At 35.7% G+C, this 18,785-nt stretch overlaps 1 protein-coding gene across 4 annotated transcripts in view; it reads left to right on the top strand.

The window, feature by feature from the left end:
* LOC150094462 (hemocytin-like) overlaps positions 1-18,785 on the top strand; it is a 2,636,009-nt gene that overhangs the window by 266,309 nt on the left and 2,350,915 nt on the right. For all 4 annotated transcript variants that reach the window (XM_090412206.1, XM_090412207.1, XM_090412208.1 and 1 more), the window contains exon 9: positions 12,117-12,298. In XM_090412206.1, the coding sequence (XP_090268332.1) occupies positions 12,117-12,298 (182 nt within the window). The remainder of the gene's footprint in view (positions 1-12,116; positions 12,299-18,785) is intronic.

The raw sequence follows: 18,785 nt of genomic DNA on the forward strand, positions 1-18,785 counted from the left end.
AGATTTAAAAACTTTAGCAGATAGATATCGACTTCTTTCTTATTGGAGCTTTGAAAGATTTAACAAGGCCGGAGTAGGAGTTCTTATTCTTACCCTCCCCTTTGGTCATTCTGTAATATCCAAAGGAGTGCAGAAGGTAGAATCTTAACAATAAACTGGAAATTCTGTGGATGTGTAATAAGGTTTATAAATGTTTATGCTGCTTGTAATGGAACAGTTAGACGAACATTCTTCCAGGAATTGGAACTATATTTATACAGTGCCCACTACATCACAGCAGCTGAAGACTGGAATTGTATTGAAAACTCCACATTACACATAATAGGAGGACATCCCAGGAGTGGAAAAGTGTGATATGCACAATTAAAAACATGTCTCGACAATTCTCATCAACTAGTAGACGTATGGAGGATTTGCAATCCGAATTTCCAGACTTACACACACATGAATCAAGGTATTGGTACCTCTCTTGATCGAATTTATATCTCTTCTTCCCTTATAAATGAGATAATTCAGAGAAAACATCTTGACACCAACATGTCAGATCATAATCCACTTCTACTTAAGTTTCACTGTATGGAATAAGTAGAGATTGATTTTGGATCATAGAGACTTCCACCAAATTTTTTGTTGATCTTTTCAATTCAATTCCAGACCTTCTGTTCAACTTGGAATAATGTTATCTGGAATTGAGATATGTGGTTAAAATTCAAACAAATAGTAAAACAGAATATGGTTTGATGGGGAAAGGAACAGGCTTTCCTCAAAAGAAAAAGTTGAAAGATCTGTATAAAGAAAGAACCTATTTCATAACAAACCAGCACAATGGTATTATTATTATTATTATTATTATTATTATTATTATTATTATTATTATTATTATTAGACACCTCCAGGGAGTCCAAAGACTCATCGAGGGAGAGTGTGCCAACAGCATCGAACGATTGGTTCCCCTTCCAACTACTAACCGTGCTCAAATTTACTTAACTGAGCCATTAGTAGCAGAGGCTCTACCAATTGATCAACCGCCAGGGGGTGTGCCAGTAGTGTCCAGTGCCTGTGTGCAAACCTTTTTTGGCATCCCTATACCCCTTCCCGAAATAAAAAATCACTTTATAAAAATGTGTCAGTGAGTAAAAATGAAATACGAAATATATTAATTATAAGTTTATTGAAAAAAGCAGAAATTATAAAAAAAAAAAAAAAAATGTATAAAAAACAATAAACATACAAGAAGGGAACAAAAACAACAAAAATAATTTTGGAAAAAATAAATAATAAATAATAGTAACTTATAAGTATATTAAATAGGAACATATTAAACATTATTGGGTAAAGAAATAGGTAAATAAATATTTAAACAGCAAGAAAAATCACTTAGTGAATTGAACTTTTCTAGTTTTCATTAATGAAAATTCTCGCATTATATCATGTATATCAAGTTGATCCAAAATATCTGACTCTATTGATATAATGGCAAGATTTGAAAGTCTGTCTTGTACCATTATGGAGCACAAGTAGTTTTTAATAATTTTATGTTTAGAAAAGAACTTTTCTAAATGTAAAAGTAGCATCTGCGAAATTTACCATTTCGCAGATGCTACAGATACCGGTAATGACAAAAGAATCTGAAGAGCAATTGTAAAAGTTTGGATAAACTGTGATTAAGTCATTTGAATAAATATACTGAATTATCTGATATATATCGTTTTTAAAATTAGAAATAAATGGTTGACAGTAAAATTTCTTCACATAAATCGTCTGTGTCAATGTCTGAATGATTCTCGTGTGTTAATTTTTGTCGTAACTTTTTACAACAAGATAATAAATATTCTTGTTTTAAAGTACTTAACAAATACAAAAACTGAAATTCATTCATATGTTCTTTTAATAAACTAAATCTTTCCTGCAAAGACTGTAATGTTTCATCTATTATGCAGAGAAAAAAAATTACTTTAAATGAAATTTTAGGATGTACTATAATTTCATTTTCATGTTCGTAATCAAATTGTGTTGTCTTTTTACATCGCCTTAGTGGTCTAGTGCTACAAAATACAGATTCTGCGTGAAATTTTGCTGCAATTAATTTTGAGCTTTCTACAATTTCTTTGAAAATTTCAACAGACCTATAATCATTTAAAAATTGATTTAGATCATTCAATGCATCTAAAGCAAGTTGGTGATTCATAGATGAAGACTGCAGTAATTTGCTGACAAAATTCACTAATATCATACCAAATCTTTAGCGCCTTTACTATCCTGGAGCCTGTGAGCATCGCACACATTACACATATGGCAGGTGCGCTGAATGTAGCAACATCATTAAAAACATTAACATAGAGATAGAATTGAAAAGACAGAAACAAGTAGAAGAAAGAAATTTTAAAAAATAGGAATACAGCAGCACTTAGCAGATAGCCCTTCAGCTGCATTCTTCAATAGACAATTCACTAAAATCCACAAAGAAAGGACTATCACTCAGATCTGTGTTGATGGTGAAGACATGTCCACCACTCAAGATATTCTTAACTCCTTTCGAAAACACTACAAAAATCTGTTTGATGACAAAAGTACTTAAATGCTAAAGATACCAAGCTATTTTAAACCTGGTTTTACTCCATTTCCCAAGTAAGCAAACAGACAAATGAAGTCAAAATGAAGTCACCTGCATGTAATGCAAGTCTAGCTGACCCTGCAGGTAGTGCAAGACCAAGATAACTCATGGTAAAAGTAGAATAAGCTCTGATCACTAATCTTAATATTTACCCATAATGCAAAGCACATCTCCTGGAGGAGATGTATGATGTTTTGTATTAAAGGCAAGGAGCCACTACCCAGACCAGTTTCGACCTTTATTGAGGTCTCATCAGTGGGAGCCATGCTAGAAATATCAAGATTTTAGTAATACAGAGCTTATACGTATTTTACCAGAACAAGTTAGCATAAGGTGTTTTAACCTTATTAAATAAAAATATCAGATGGAAATATAAATGTAGAAAGTATTTTACCTTGGGTATATTAAATGTTAAATATACCAAGCTATTTTAAACCTGGTTTTACTCCATTTCCCAAGTAAGCAAACAGACAAATTAAGTCAAGTTTGCGCCTGCACATAATGCAAGTCTAGCTGACCCTGCAGGTAGTGCAAGACCAAGATAACTCATGGTAAAAGCAGAATAAGCTCTGATTGCTTACCTGGGAAATGGAGTAAAACCAGGTTTAAAATAGCTTGGTATCTTTAACATTTAATATATCCAAGGTAAAATACTTTCTACATTTATATCTCCTCCTGAGATTTTTATTTAATAAGGTTAAAACACCTTATGGTAACTTGTTCTGGTAAAATACTTATAAGCTCTGTATTACTAAAATCTTGATATTTCTAGCCTGGCTCCCACTGATGAGACCTCAATAAAAGTCGAAACCAGTCTGGGTAGTGGCTCCTTGCCTTTAATACAAAGCATCATACATTTCCTCCAGGAGATGTGCTTTGCATTATGGGTAAATATTAAGATTAGTGATCAGAGTTTATTCTACTTTTACCATGAGTTATCTTGGTCTTGCACTACCTGCAGGGTCAGCTAGACTTGCATTACGTGCAGGCGCAAACTTGACTTAATTTGTCTGTTTGCTTACTTGGGAAATGGAGTAAAACCAGGTTTAAAATAGCTTGGTATCTTTAACATTTAATATACCCAAGGTAAAATACTTTGACAAAAGTACTGTCGGAAATTATAACTCTTGAAGCATTAATAGCTTTCCTATTTGTATCCAAAATGGGCTTTACAGACCCATTACAGCATCTGAAGTTACCACAGACTTTAAAGAATACCAGACAAAAAAATCTCCAGGACCTGATAGTCTAGGGATAAAACTTTACTGCGAGGCCTGGGATTTTATTCTTCCCATCCTAGTTATACTATATATTTCTTTTCTCTCATCAGGATACATACCAAGTAAATTTGTTGCAAGCCATACCATCCTCAATCCAAAACCTAATAGAGTTCACACATTGATCAGCACCTATTTCAATATCTAATACTGACTACAAGATATTTTACTGAATTATCAATAACAGGCTCAAAGTGGGAATGAGATACATAATTAAAAGCACACAGGTGCATGGAGTTCCAGGCTGGGTAGTAGAATTTAATCTGTTTCTGCTACATGATCTAATCCATTTAGTTAATATGAAAAAGCAGTGCTATTAGTAGACCTTACCCAAGCATTTGATAATGTCCGGCATCCCTTTCTGTTACACATCCTCCAGCAAATTGGTGTAGGTAAAAAGCTATCTGTTATCAAAGGAGCCTAAGCCAATTCAACTACCCGCCTCCTAGTTAATGGGTTCCTGTCAGACCACGTTAAAATTTGAAAAGGAGTCAAACAAGGCTGACCTCTGAGTCCATTGCTGTTTGCACTGGTTCTTGAACCTTTCTTACAGGAAGTTGACAATACACATCATGTGTGAGGAATAACAGGTCCTTTAACTATGAAGGAAAATAATATTAGCATATGCCAATGCTGTAGTGGGCACTTTGAAGGATAATGATTCCATATATATCGTTTTTCGTATTTTGGAAAAATTTAGCAAGATCAGTGGATTAACTACTAATGCAGACAAAACAGAATTAAAAGTTTTTGGAAAGTGGGATGTTGGAGATATTCCTTTTGGACTATTCCCAAGAGAGAACCTGTCATTATACATGGTCTGCAAGGCTAGATTGACCATAATCATGATTGCAGATGTATGAATTGTGTTCTTCTAAATTGATGGTTGCTGATTTACCTGTTTGTCTGAAGTAAACCAACTTGCAGGAACAGGATACTTTATATACTCTAGGTGAGAGAGGAAGGAGCTGATCTTTGGTAGAACGGATAAGGGTTGCAAGTTTCAAGTGGGGTTTAAAGGCTCTGTAGAGGTTGTACTTTTTTTTTTTTTTTTTTTTAAAAAAAAAGAGACCTGGCTGTTTTACCTGATGTGCCATCATGGAAAGATACTAATGTGTTTGAGCCAATAAGGGGCCCAGACAGATTAACTCCTTCCTCAGTCATCTGAATAGTCTACATCCAAGAATCCAGTTTACAATTGAAAAGGAAAATAACAATGGTTTATCCTTCCTAGACACTTTAGTAACATGCCTTCCTAATGATAACCTTTCATTCACTGTATAGAGAAACCCACTCACACAGGCAGATACATTCATAAACTTTCCCACCATCAACTCTTTCAACAATATGGCATTATTAAAACTCTAATGAATAGAGTTCATAATCTTTGTTCCAGTGAACCTCTGTTTCAACTGAACTCTTCCACATACATAACACATGCTCGCCTGGATGGCCATGGTTCATTGTAGTTGTTGGAGACAGATGTAGAATAGATGCCTTCCCTTGATGAGTCCCTTGGACTCCCTGAAGGTGTTGCGTAATAATAATAATGTGGTTTCACTTTGTCATAAACATTATTTTTACCTCCGTAGTGTAATTGGAAGAATGACTGTATGCCCCTTTGATTGGAAAAGGCCTAAGTTCGATTCTCGTGGTGACGGGAGGAATCTTTATATGGACTTTTTCAATTGAAGGTGAGTTAGCTGATCACATATGGAGGTAGTAGGATTTTTTTCTCCCAGAAACTCGGTTTTTTTTTATCCCGCATACAGAAAAATTGGCCTTTCAGAACCCACACAATTTACAGACAAAAAAATATGAGTTCTGGTGATGGTGGTGGTGGGCAGTAGATGGCATTGATGTAGATGTTTGTAGTAGAGGTTCGGTGTAGTGGTGGAAATGGAGAGTTGTACAGGAGGTGATCCCCCTCGATCAGTCTTCGAACTCCTTGGAGGTGTCATTAATAATAATAACATCTTTCTTTCCAATGGCTAGTGATTACAGAATTAAAAAATATTATTAGTTCCTCACCCATTTTTTGTCCGTTGCTTCAGAAATATCATCGCCATCCCCTACATCCATGGCTCATCAGAAAAAATAGCCAGGTCTTTAAAAAAGTACAACCTCTACACATCTTTTAAGCTCCACGGGAAACTTGCTTCCCTTATTCGTTCTACCAAAGATCAGTTACCTCCTCTCTCAATGCCTGGAGTTTATAAAGTAAGCAAGCTGGCTTACTTTGGAAAGACAGATAGATCAGTGACCATTTGGTTATAAAAACGCAAATCATATATCTGCAGTCATTACTATGGTCAATCTGGCCTTGCAGACCATGTATTAGATACAGCCCACAAGATCTCCTGGAAGAAAACCACCATGCTCCACCATAGTAAATTTATAAAGGAAAGATTGTTTTTAGAATCTGCAGCAGCACTCAGAAATCAATTGAATTTAAATAAATATGGATGCATAAAAAACTTTCCAAAATTGTATTGTGCTGTCTTTGTGTGTGTGTGTGTGTGTGTGTGTGTGTGTTACAAGAATCATTTGTAATCCCTGAAGATGTCTGAGTGACTGAGATGAAATATTGGAAGCATTAAAATTAGTCTTTAATCCTTTCCTAATGCTGTAAATATTCTATTAAACCTCCAACATGATGCCCTTTGTTCTAATTTCATGTCTATGATGAAATTGCAGAATGTCACAAACATGTGATAAGAATAACACGTATTACACAAGTTCCAGTGCACAGAGCTCAACACATGTGGCAGGCTGACTCAACAATGTCTACACCACTGATACCTGGTGGTGTGAGACTGTAACTCAATCTGTCTCTGAGTGTCCGGCACAGTCTGATTTATTTTTGATAGCACCTTGTATTTCATCATTTATCACTTTATGCAAAAAATCTAGTTCTTAAGATTTTTGTTGAATACACTCATACTTGCATTGTAATACCTAGTTATCTCTCTCTCTCTCTTTCTCTCTCTCTCTCTTCATGCCATGGATTGAAAAAATATTTTCGGCATCAGCTCTATAAACATCCCTTTAGTAACCTACATGTTTCTGTCATATCTCTTCTTATCATTTATGAACCAAAATTTTATTGTCCACAAACTTTTAATCTCTCTTCATAGTAAGTATTCCATATCCCTATTCTGTCTGTATTTGAGTTTGGCATCATCAGCATTTGGATATTCTTTTTGAATCATCCTTATTATCATTAACATCAACAGCATTGTCCTAATCACAGTTCTGTAGTGCACCACTGTTTCACCTACCTTCTCCTATATTTTCATGTTTCATCTCTAGCACATGGTTTTCGGATTATCCAACCCTGAGCTACCAAAAGTACTAGAAATTATAGAATTCATGTTATAGTAAAATTTTAGTTTAATATAAACCAAAATAATCACTTGATGTCTCGACCTTCACATTGAGGTCATCATCTGGAGTATACACATATTGAAACAAGCTGCATTACAATCTGCATGGTATGCTAAATTACAGTAATACCTCTGGTGAAAAAAAAAAAAAAAAAAAAACCACAACCTTACTACGTCAAATCTAGAGTCCTGTTATTATTATTATCTATTTGGTTACAAATTATTAAGAGATATATTAGGCTAGAGAGCAACATGCTCTCAGATGGTTACTCATAAATTAGAACAAAACAGTATTTTTTATCATAGTGGAACTACGGTGTGCAGTCTTTGGTGCACTTGCAATATGCCCTCTAAACTTCAGTCTACTGTTAACCATCACTCCCAAATCTCACATATCATCCACTTCATTCAGTACAGCACTGTCATATAGTATACAGCCTTATATTTCTGCACTCCAAAATGCAATACTTTTAACTTATTAATATTAAAACTACAACCCCTCTCCTTTGTTTAAGTCAAAAGTCTATTCAGATCTTCCTGAAGGGAATTAACATCAGCAGTGCTACTTATAATTCTTCCCATCTTTGCATCATCAGCAAACAACTGAAGCTCCCCACATGGCAGTCTTAAGGCATGGGCACACTGGGCAATTGCCCAGGGGGCCCATGCTCCATATTGTTCATGAGAGATCTTTTGGCAGAGTGTATAAATTACTCAACTTCTTGCTGGAACACTGAGCAAAGAAAGAGAATGGCATATGGTGCACAATACGTCAATAACTAAATACTTTTCATACTATATTATAAATATAGTATTTTAACTGTCTTTCACCAGTTCCTGACCATGTGCATGGAAAATGACATCCTGAAGACCATTGAATTTAAGCCAATTATAAATCAATTCTCTGCAAAGAAATTTTGCAAAAGTTTGTGTGATTAATCCTCACTTTACAGCATGTTTTTTATGTTTAAACATTGCTTTTGTTAAAAGTACCAATAAATCTATAGGCTTAATTTTATTGACCATTTATATTTTTATTCCTGTAGGTGGGTTGGTAGTAGCCCCAGTACATTGCTTTACCCACAGGCCTACAATACTGTTAAGACAGTACTGGCTCCCCAGTCAGTAAACATGATATATCATTTACAAACAACTTAAGCAGCAGGGGGGCCCAAGAACAAAACCAGCGTCACTGGTTACTCTCTTTTTTTGAAAGACTGATCCATCATACACAACTGGCTGGCATTGTTCAGAGAGCCAGTCTGCTATCCATCTAACCAATATACTGTCTGTTCCCATCTTCTTCCGCTTATACACCAACTTGTTATGTGGTAATATATGAAATGCTTTTTCAAAGTCCAAGAATATAACTGTATATGATTCTCCTTTATTTAACATGCTTGTTATCCTATCATAAAATAGAAGTAATTTGCCAAAACTGGATCTATCCTTTATAAATGCATACTGACCATAATAAAGAATGCTCTGTCCATCAACCGAATCCTGTATTCTATTCCTAACCAATCTCTCCAACACCTTGACCACAACTGCAGTTATACAGACTAATCTATAATTTGGAAACTTTTTTTTCCTAGGATCATGCTTGTGGAGCGGTACTATTTTACTTCTTTCCACTTTTTAGGAACCCTACCCACTGCATTAAATAACCAGATGAAGGGCATAGCCAACCATGGTGCACATTTCTTATGAATATGTAGTGATAAGTCATCCATTACCACTTTATTTTCACATATATTCAAAATCTATCATGCACTATTAACTTCCACACTTTGTCTACACAATTCCTCTGCAATCATTAATGGCACTCTCCCCTCCATTTTCACATTTCTATCCTTCCTTTTCTGCAGTTGCTGCTCTCAAGAATCCCCCTTGACTGCATATGGGATGCTTATAACTTTCTCTTATAGGGAAAGGTATCATGGTTTCTGATGTCATGTTGTTGCTCCTCCCCATATTCTGGATTTTTTTTAATTACCTGCTTTTTAGTTCTACACATAATCTTAATAGAGAACTGCACATGCTTGATAAAGACTACATGATCATACATGCCTCTTTGGTTATTGCAGTTTATATTTCCATACTTGGATTGGCAAAGCAGAGGTAATAGAGACTTTTCAGCTGGTAAGGAGGAATTCTAGATTAAAAATTATTTATTATTACATCTAAACTACATACAGTCTGCAGACTCTTTGATGGAGGCTCTAGGCATTTCACTACCAACCATGATTTGCATAGTTATGTCATATTTTGCTTTGTGCTCATTCACTGACAGTGCACTTACAACAGACTCTGCTAACCTGTTCCACTCTTTCATTCACCACTTTACAAGCAAAAAATCTACACTTCACATCCTTGCTAATCACACTGTTGTCAATTTCTAGTATCACCCTTAGTCCACTCCCCAACTAGTTCTGTACTGAAAAATTTTCTCTCTGTCAGTCCTATAAAAATCTTTAAGTAATTTGCATGTCTCTTCCATGTCATCCCCTTTTCCATCTAGCAGCCAGGCTTCTGTAACCCAGAAATCTTCTGTCTATTCATATAAGGAATATTCCATAGGTCCTCCACCACCTTGGTCATTCATTTTTGGATCCTATCCACTTCTTCCTCATCTCTAAAGAAACCCAAGCAACCAGATCCTTGCAGAGTAATCCACATTGGACCTTATCAAGAGTTATAATAATCCCATTATCTCTTGTTATCAGGCTGCTCTTCAACAACCAAACGATCAAATCCTATAAGTTATTTTAGCCACTTTTGCAGTATGCTTTCTGAACTTCAACTCCCTATCTACCAATTCCCCCAAATCAAAAAATTTCCACAGTGATGGAGATTTCTTGTAGTACATTTCAATCACTGTAGTACACAGCTGGTCTTTTCATCTCATCATGTACTTTTCCACTATAAACTGATAACCATTCTCCTTTGTCCATTCTGCCATTCTATTTAAATCATCCTGCAAGTGCAACATTAACTTATTTATCATTATTGTTATTTTCCTGATCTGACCTCCATGGAGTCTTAAGACTCATCATAGGAGGTCAACACTAGAAACACAAAGTTCATCATAACACTACTTAAACTCATTGCTTTACCCAATTTTGCATTATTAGCAGATGGACACCTGAATATTTATACATCATTAATGATCAGATATTCAGGGGAAATATTTGGCTTTGTACTGTTATATCACACATGTAAGAACCCTGCCTGGCACAGTGCCAAGAAGAGTCTATTCATGTTGAATAGACTCTTCTTGGCATAGAGAAAGGAATAAGACTTATGAATTCATTACCAACATGCGAAATCATGTGCTTTATACATAAAATGTTGTACAAGAAAAATAGTTATCACTTTAAAACAAGAATTTTCATAAAAGAAAGGCTAATTTTCTAAAGTATAATAATAAACACATCATTGATTACCCTATTATCAGAATGGATTTGCCTTCTTCTGCCATGTACAGAAGTGTCGAGGGATCTTGCATCTGTGGTTCGATAGTACTGGAATCTCCTGAATAAACTACTGTCAGATAACTCTCCATCAGCCACCTTCTTATCCACATTACTAACTTCATATCTATCCCTGTTTGCTGCAATTTATGTAACAGAATTCCTTGCAAAATCCTGTCAGATGTTGCAAAGTCCAACAGTGTTATTGTATAGCTATTACCTTTATCCAACTTAGCTGTTAACTTTATTATAAAAAGTTGTTAAGTTACTGAGGAATGACCTGTGCTTCACAAAATCTTACTGTTTTTTTCTATATAATTGGAGCCTTCTTTATTCAGTGGAATAAAGGAGGCTCCACTCCCTTAGGGCCCACCCAGAGAAGACTTAAACAGTGTGGTCAAAGGATGTGCCCCTAGCATGTTCTCATATCAAGCTGATATGCCACCTAATCCCATAGCTGTATTCACATCAACGTTCTGTAATATCTTATGCATTTGCTGTTCATATATTTTAATATCAGCTGCTGACACCCCCTATTGCTGAAATTTCTCCACTTGGATAATATGCCCTTTTTTAAATTAATTAATTAATTTTTCTATGTTGTTCCCACCAATTAAAGTTATTTATAAATCTATAGTACATTTTATACTGTGGTGGGCTAATGTTTTTTTTATTTTCATCAATTATATATCTATATTTTGTATTTTTAACTAATTTTTTTTTTTATATTGTCTGGAAACCCTTTACTAGAGATCAAACATGAAATTTTTTTGAAGGCACTTCAGATCTCTAAAAAAAATAAATAAATAAAATAAAATAAAAAATTAAAAAATTATTCAGAGAGTGGGTTAGCCTGGGTAACAATAAGATGTCATCCCTAGAAATTGTACGTACATGGAAATGGGATAATTTTTTTTTTAATGTGGAGAGTCATAAAAGTAGAATTTATTATTATTCTGAACCTCCATGAGATTCATGAGGGATCTCTCTTGGAAAACAAAGCATCAAACCATTGATTAAATTCATTCATTGTCTGTACTATGAGATGTATTGTTCTTCTCACTCTTCATGGAAAAAATGTATTTCTCACCTTTCTATTTCCTACTTCCTTTTGCAATTTTACCGATTTCTGGGGGGATGAAATTGATAGAAATTAACAGTAGATTTAAAGGTCCTTCAAGGAGTCTGTTGGCCACATTAAAGTCTACTGACACTAACTCACTTGAAAGGACATGAAGAATGACTTCCATGGATTGGCCATTTGTCTTGTACTTATTTATAATCTTATTTTTTATAAATTGTGCACAATATTTTCATTATAAGTTTTTCATTATTACAACACAAATATATTTCATTATTTTCAAAGTCTGAAGTGGGATGGAAAAGAAGCAGTTGCTGTTAGTGTAACAGATGCCTTGAAGAACAGGACATGTGGATTGTGTGGACGTTTTGATGGAACTAAAGAAAATGATTTTGAGATGATAAATGGAAGATTGGCTCAGACTCTTTCAGAGTTCTTAGAAAGTTGGAAAATGACAGAACTAGGAGGTATGTATTGAATCTTATGCTGTTGTTGTCACTTATAAATGTAAATGTATATAATAGTTTATAAAATAAGACTGTTATTATTTATTCATTGTTAATAATTTCATTTTAGGTAATGGTAGAATAGTTTATCAGTTTCTTAATGCATTGAACAGATTTTGATAGAAATCTTGTGTGAATAAAGTAGCTTTATCTTAAGTTGTTTGAATGAACTATATACTTTCAAGCTTTTTTTTTTTTAAATCTTAGTCAGTTGATTTTGGACTTCTCAACAAGATCTCAATCTACTTTACCAAATGTGCTAGCTTTTTATAATAAAGTTACAAAAACATTAGATGAGGGAAAGGCATATACTGCAATTTTCTTAGACTTAGCAAAGGCATTTGACAGGGTGCCACATGATAAGCTGATATTTAAGTTGCAGCACATGGGTCTGGATGTCAGATTGGTCAACTGGATTCAGGATTGGCTGTCTGATAGGTATCAGAGAGTTGTGTATGGTGGAGCAGTTTCAAGGAGGCAGAGGGTTACAAGTGGGGTCCCACAGGGCTCAGTACTAGGACCTATATTGTTGCAATATAGGTCCTAGTACTGAATATCTTGCAATCCACTGGCAATGACATTGCCAGTGGATTGCAAGATATTCAGTTGCTTGCGGAAGATGCGAAGCTGGGAAGGATTATTAGTAATAGTGCAGATGTGGTAGCCCTGCAAGAGGATTTGAATAAGCTAGATAGATGGGCAAATGAATGGCTTTATCAGTTTAATGCAGCAAAATGTAAGGTCTTGAGGTTTGGGAAACATCGATGGGATGCTGCATACTCTGTGGGAGGAGTTATAATGGAGGAAGTAGGGGGAGACAAGAGATCTGGAGTTGATGATTGATAGAAACCTGAAATTTAGGGGACATATTGCAAAGATGGTGAAAGTAACATAATAGGATTGCTGCAATAATGATAAGGACACTAATGCAGAGATAAAACAGTTATCATTCCATTGTATAAGACCCTAATCAGACCACACTTGGACTATTGTTCTCAGATTTGGTCCCCAGGATATGAAGGGGATAAATTAACTGTGGAAAGGGTACAAAGACAGATGACAAAGTTGGTTTCAGGACTGTACAATTTTGGTTATGAGGATCGGCTGAGAGAATGTGGACTGCAGAGTTTGGTGGATAGAAGAAGAAGAGGTGATATGATTGAGACTTTTAAACTGTTGAGAGGTGGTTACAGGGTTGACACTGGGGAGTTTTTCGCTTGGTTGAACAGCAGGAAGGAGTGATGACAAGAGGCCATCCCTGGAAGTTACAAAAGGAAACTGTGAACAAGAGGGTAAGGAGTGGTTTCTTTGCGTGGAGGTTGGTTGAACCGTGGAATGCATTGCCTGATGGAGTGGTGGGAGCGAGAACGGTCAATGAGTTTAAAGAGTGGTATGATAGACTTTGTGTTTCTTAGGGGGGACATCCCCTCGATGAGTCTTGACAGACTTTATGTTCTTAGGAAGGACCTCCCACAATGAGTCTTTTGACTCCATGGAGGCCTGAATAATAATAATAATAATAATAATATCATCAACTTCATACATGTGTGTGATGAAAGGACCTCCCAGATGAGTCTTTGATTCCATGAGGTCTTGGGGTAATAATAATAATAATAATAATAATAATAATAATATATCTAACCCAGTTTGTTTCAGAGTTCCATTTGGTGTCCTCTGAAATGCTTTTGTAAAGTCCAGCAGTTGGAGATTAATAGAAACATGTAGATACAAGAAATTTATTTAAAATAAGAATTTAAAAAAATGAAAAATAAAAAATAAAATTAAATGAGGGGTGAGAGTTACTGCTTGCTGTTTATCAGGATAAGACTCTCCCACATTTTTTGCTATGGATGGATAGTCATTCCATTTTAAGTGTTTGGGTCATGTAAAAGTAGTGCTTTTGACTCTTTTTGAACAATCACCCAAACTAAAAACAACATCACGGTAACAATTGTGTATTGGATCAACTTTACTATGCTTTGACTTTACTATGGACAAAGAAAAATATTTAAATTGGCTTTCTTGGATATCCTCCTTTCCCATACTCCATTTGGTGTATAATGAACTTGATACTATCCAAAGCATCATGCTGCAGAATGGTTTCACTTCAAAGAAAATCCAACACAACCGTGACACTTATAAGTCATTCCATAGGAACTTTAGAAAAACAAGACATTCTGTTGAAAAACAATTGCAGGTACACTTGTCTTGCATCATCTATAATAAGCATGAAAAATCTTACCTAACCTGGCTTCAGCATGAATTGTATACTGACCATGGCATCCCCTGGTCCAATACCTGCCTATTAGATCAGTGTTATTAAGTTTGAGCAATTATTCCAATACCTCTATATAACTGTTCATCTTCCAAGTCAAGACTGCATGGTCACTCTCACCAGCTAGGGCAAGTGTGATTCACAATCAGATCCTGTTTAACTATGACTAAATCTGAAGCTCTTGATCCTCATGTTGTATACACCACATGCTGCCTAAGACAGTTCTCCCAAAATAAATCCATAAATTCCATTCCCTTGGTAGTGCATGTTGCCTCCACTGGCCAGTTTATATGACAATATAATGATCACTCACTTTGAACTTGCCAAACTTTTGCCTAAACATTTCCTGTTCATCACCATCTATATTCCCTGGTCTATAGCAACATTCCACTAAATATCTTGTCTTATAAATGTCCATCTAACAGCATATACTCTCAAAGCCATTAGTGTCATTTCTGATATGATTCTCCACCCTGAGAGGACACAGTTCATCTCTTATCATGAGTATCTTCACAATATTTGCCTTTCTCATCCTGTTGAAATATGCAATATCCTTTGATTTCTATCTCTGTTAGAACATCAGTTAATCAAGTTTCACTGATACCAACAATCTCCGTCAAAACTGACTCAATCAGTGTAACAAACTCATTTCTTTTATTCATAATGCTCCTAGAATTTACATACAGAAAAACCAGGGCATTGTCAGTGTTCTTATAGGTATTATTACTTTCTCATACTCCACCTGCTTCTGCAATGTAGGATACACCATCTCATTTCTCCAGCCACTACCCCCCCACATGAGGCCATACTTGTTTCATTCCACCCTTACAATTCTAGTTTCCCTGCCCTGACATACTTATTTGCCCAGAAAACAATAGTTTCTCCAAATGCCTGTTTCCTTCTGCATTCAAGTGTAATTCATCTCCTTCATGCAGCTGTCTTCTGTCCTCAAATATGCTCTAGGCATCCATGCTGAGGCAACATGTTCACTGTCTTTTCCCAGACACATTTCTGTTGCACTATCTGTAACTTCAATTGTATCTGTAACATCATCTTGCTACATGATTCATGCTACCTCTTGTATTATTCCTACTGACCATTACTATCATCCCCTTTACATTTTCACCCCTCTTCACTGCCAGTCACATTCTCTGTTGTTCCACTGGCAAGCACTCCTAGCACTCGAATCTGCACACTACAAATCATTGAATATCCATACATGATACTCTGAACAGGTTCATTCATCCTTTTCTAACTGTCATCCCTGACTATCTCTCCTTCTCTCCCACTTTGCTTCCTCCTTCTCATCTCTCTCTCTCTCTCTCTCTCTCTCCCTTGCTTCCACACTCTCAACTTTCTTGAATTAACTCTCTTACACTGTCTCTCCCATTTTCTTGCTTTCCTCTCTCTTCTTTGCTTTCTTGTACCCTTCTCTCTCACACTTTTGTTCTTCCTCCACTAGCCAATCTCTCCAGCTTCTTAATTTCTTCATTTACCCTCCTCAACTCAGTCTTGATTCCTTCTTTCCTTTCTCATCAGCTCTATTTTTCTTTTTCTTTTCTTTTTTTTTTATTTTTATTGAGGTCTCACCAGTGAGAGTCACATCCAGAAGAAATACCAAGGTTGAAATAATGCAAAGTTATATATTTCCTATATTCATGTGCATTGCTATGCATTATACACCAATCTGAAAGGGTGTGTGCTTTGCATTGTGGGAAGAATACTAAAGAAGTTGATGTGAGGTCATTAGCCTCTATATACAAGTAGCCCAATGTCAAGAAACTGCACGTGCAAACTTTGTTTGCTTACACAAAGATTTTCATTACTTGTATATGAGAAATATATGATTTCTACATTACTGCAACTTTGGTATCTCTTCTGAGTCTGGCTCTTGCTGACGATGTTTAATAATGCTTGTCTTTTTGGATTTGCTTGTTTCGTGGAGAGCAAAACCTGCTTGATGGCAAGGTTTTTGCCTGTCACTGAATGGAGCCACTGCTAAGTTTTTGTCTTTGATTGATTCAGGTTAGGAGTGATGAGTTTAGTAGTGATCCATTACTGTCACTCAGTAAATGATCTTGTAGATCACTCAGAATTTTTGGAGAGGTTATTCCCACACTTTAACATACCTCAATAACAGTCGAAACTGGTCTGAGTAGTGACCCTTCTCATAATGTATAGCATTATACACATCTGAAAGGGTCTGTGAACTTTACATTTTGGATACTAAGGCAATTGATGTGAAGTCATTCACCTATAAATACAAGTAGCCCAGTTGTGAAGATGCTTCACATGCAATCTTTGTTGCTTACACTTGTATAAATGATTAAATCAAGAATATAATTTTTTGGCATCTTTAATTTATGCTTTTATTAATTATTATTATTAGTATTATTATTATTATTATTACCACCCCAAGACCTCATGGAGTCAAAGACTCATCTGGGAGGTCCTTTTATCACACACACATCTCATCATACCGTGTCTTAAACACACTCAAACTCCTTGCAGACACCACACTCTCAGGCAAGGCATTCCAATCATTCACAACTCTGCATGAAAAAAACCTGCCTCTCACTTCTATATATACCCTTAGTCTATACTCATTTTTTGGATGCTGTACCAGCCACTTCCTATATTCTCTTCTTTCAGCAATTAACTGCATTGGATATAATTCTGTGTTTGCTTCTTTCTAACCCCTAAAACAGATTGACTAGTTATATTCATAGTCTTCTTAACCATTGCACACACTTTCTACATCATCATAATGTCATAGGTTGGCTGGCTCTTTTATAACATCTGAGTATCTCATCCTGGTAAATTCTATCAGTATCAGCATTGCTCATTGCTTTAGTGTTAAAAGAGACAATAAGCCTTGGAATACATTTTTGAAGCTTCACCTGCAATGTGTTCTTAACAAGGTAGTGGCGAGATTTTTATGAACAGAATAGTTCTACTTCCCAATTTGATATCAACACTTTATGTTATCTAAGGTTAGGGTTGGCCATAAGTAAATGAAAACTTCATAAATCACCAGCATATGATGAAATTATTGGAGAAATACTAAAAAGATGTAGAGTGAGTATAGTGATTTGGCTGACTGAGATTGGGAACATTTTCTATCAATGTAGTAGTGTTCCTGTGGACTTCACTAGGAATATAATAGTGTCCATTTTTAAGAATGGAAATTGCACAGTGTGTGTGTGTGTGTGTGTGTGTGTGTGTGAATTAAAGGAATCAACTTATATGTCTATTTCCAATAAGGTTCTCTGCATTATTACTCTTGGCATGCATCTTAGAGATAAGCAAGGTGGATTAAGAAAGAAAGAAGATTAAGAAATTAAGGAAGAAGTTGCATACAAGAAATATTTTCAATAAGACAGGTCCCTGAGAAATTTTTGCATGTTAAATTTTTAAATTTTTACAACAGAACACAGGATCACAGAAACCTGTGATCCTGTGTTCTGTTGACCAAAAAGACTTTTGATTGTGACAGCTTATGGAATACATGACAAACTTATTACCATTATGACTGCATTATGAAACTGTATAAGGAGGGTGTGAGCAGAGGAGTGAGGAGAAGGTTCTTTGCATGCAGAGTAGTTGGTGAGTGGAATGCATTGCCTGAATGTGTTGTGAATATAGACACATTGAATCAGTTTAAAGTATGGCTGGAAGAGCATTGTGTGTAATAGTGTGTGCCTCCCATGATGAGTCTATGAATCCATGAAAGTCAAACATTAATAATAATAATCATTCAAATACATTCAAATTCTCTGTAGACACCACACTCTCAGGCAAGGCATTTCAATCATTCACAACTCTGCATGCAAAAAACCTGCTTCTCAAATACAGAAGGGTGTTCCCACCCTCCTTATACAGCATCTGGGGATGACATCTTGTTTTCCCCTGATATCCCACCATTTTATGAAAAACCTCTTCAACATTGATCCTGTAACAACCCCTTACCAAATTGTATATCTCTATCATATCACCTCCTATCCACTAGCTTCTGTAAATTGCATCTACTCAACCTTTCCTCATATTCAACACTCCAGAGATCTGAAACTACTTAGTCAATCACCTCTGGACCCTTGCCAACATCTCTTTGTCCCTCTGTGGCCTAATCAAAGCCTCATACAATGGAACAAGAATCTTCTTACTTCTACAAGT

The sequence above is a fragment of the Typopeltis vanoorti genome, chromosome 22 (genome assembly GCF_054136105.1).
Source record: "Typopeltis vanoorti isolate ZY-2024b chromosome 22, IOZ_Tvanoo_1.0, whole genome shotgun sequence".
Lineage (NCBI taxonomy): Eukaryota > Metazoa > Arthropoda > Arachnida > Uropygi > Thelyphonidae > Typopeltis > Typopeltis vanoorti.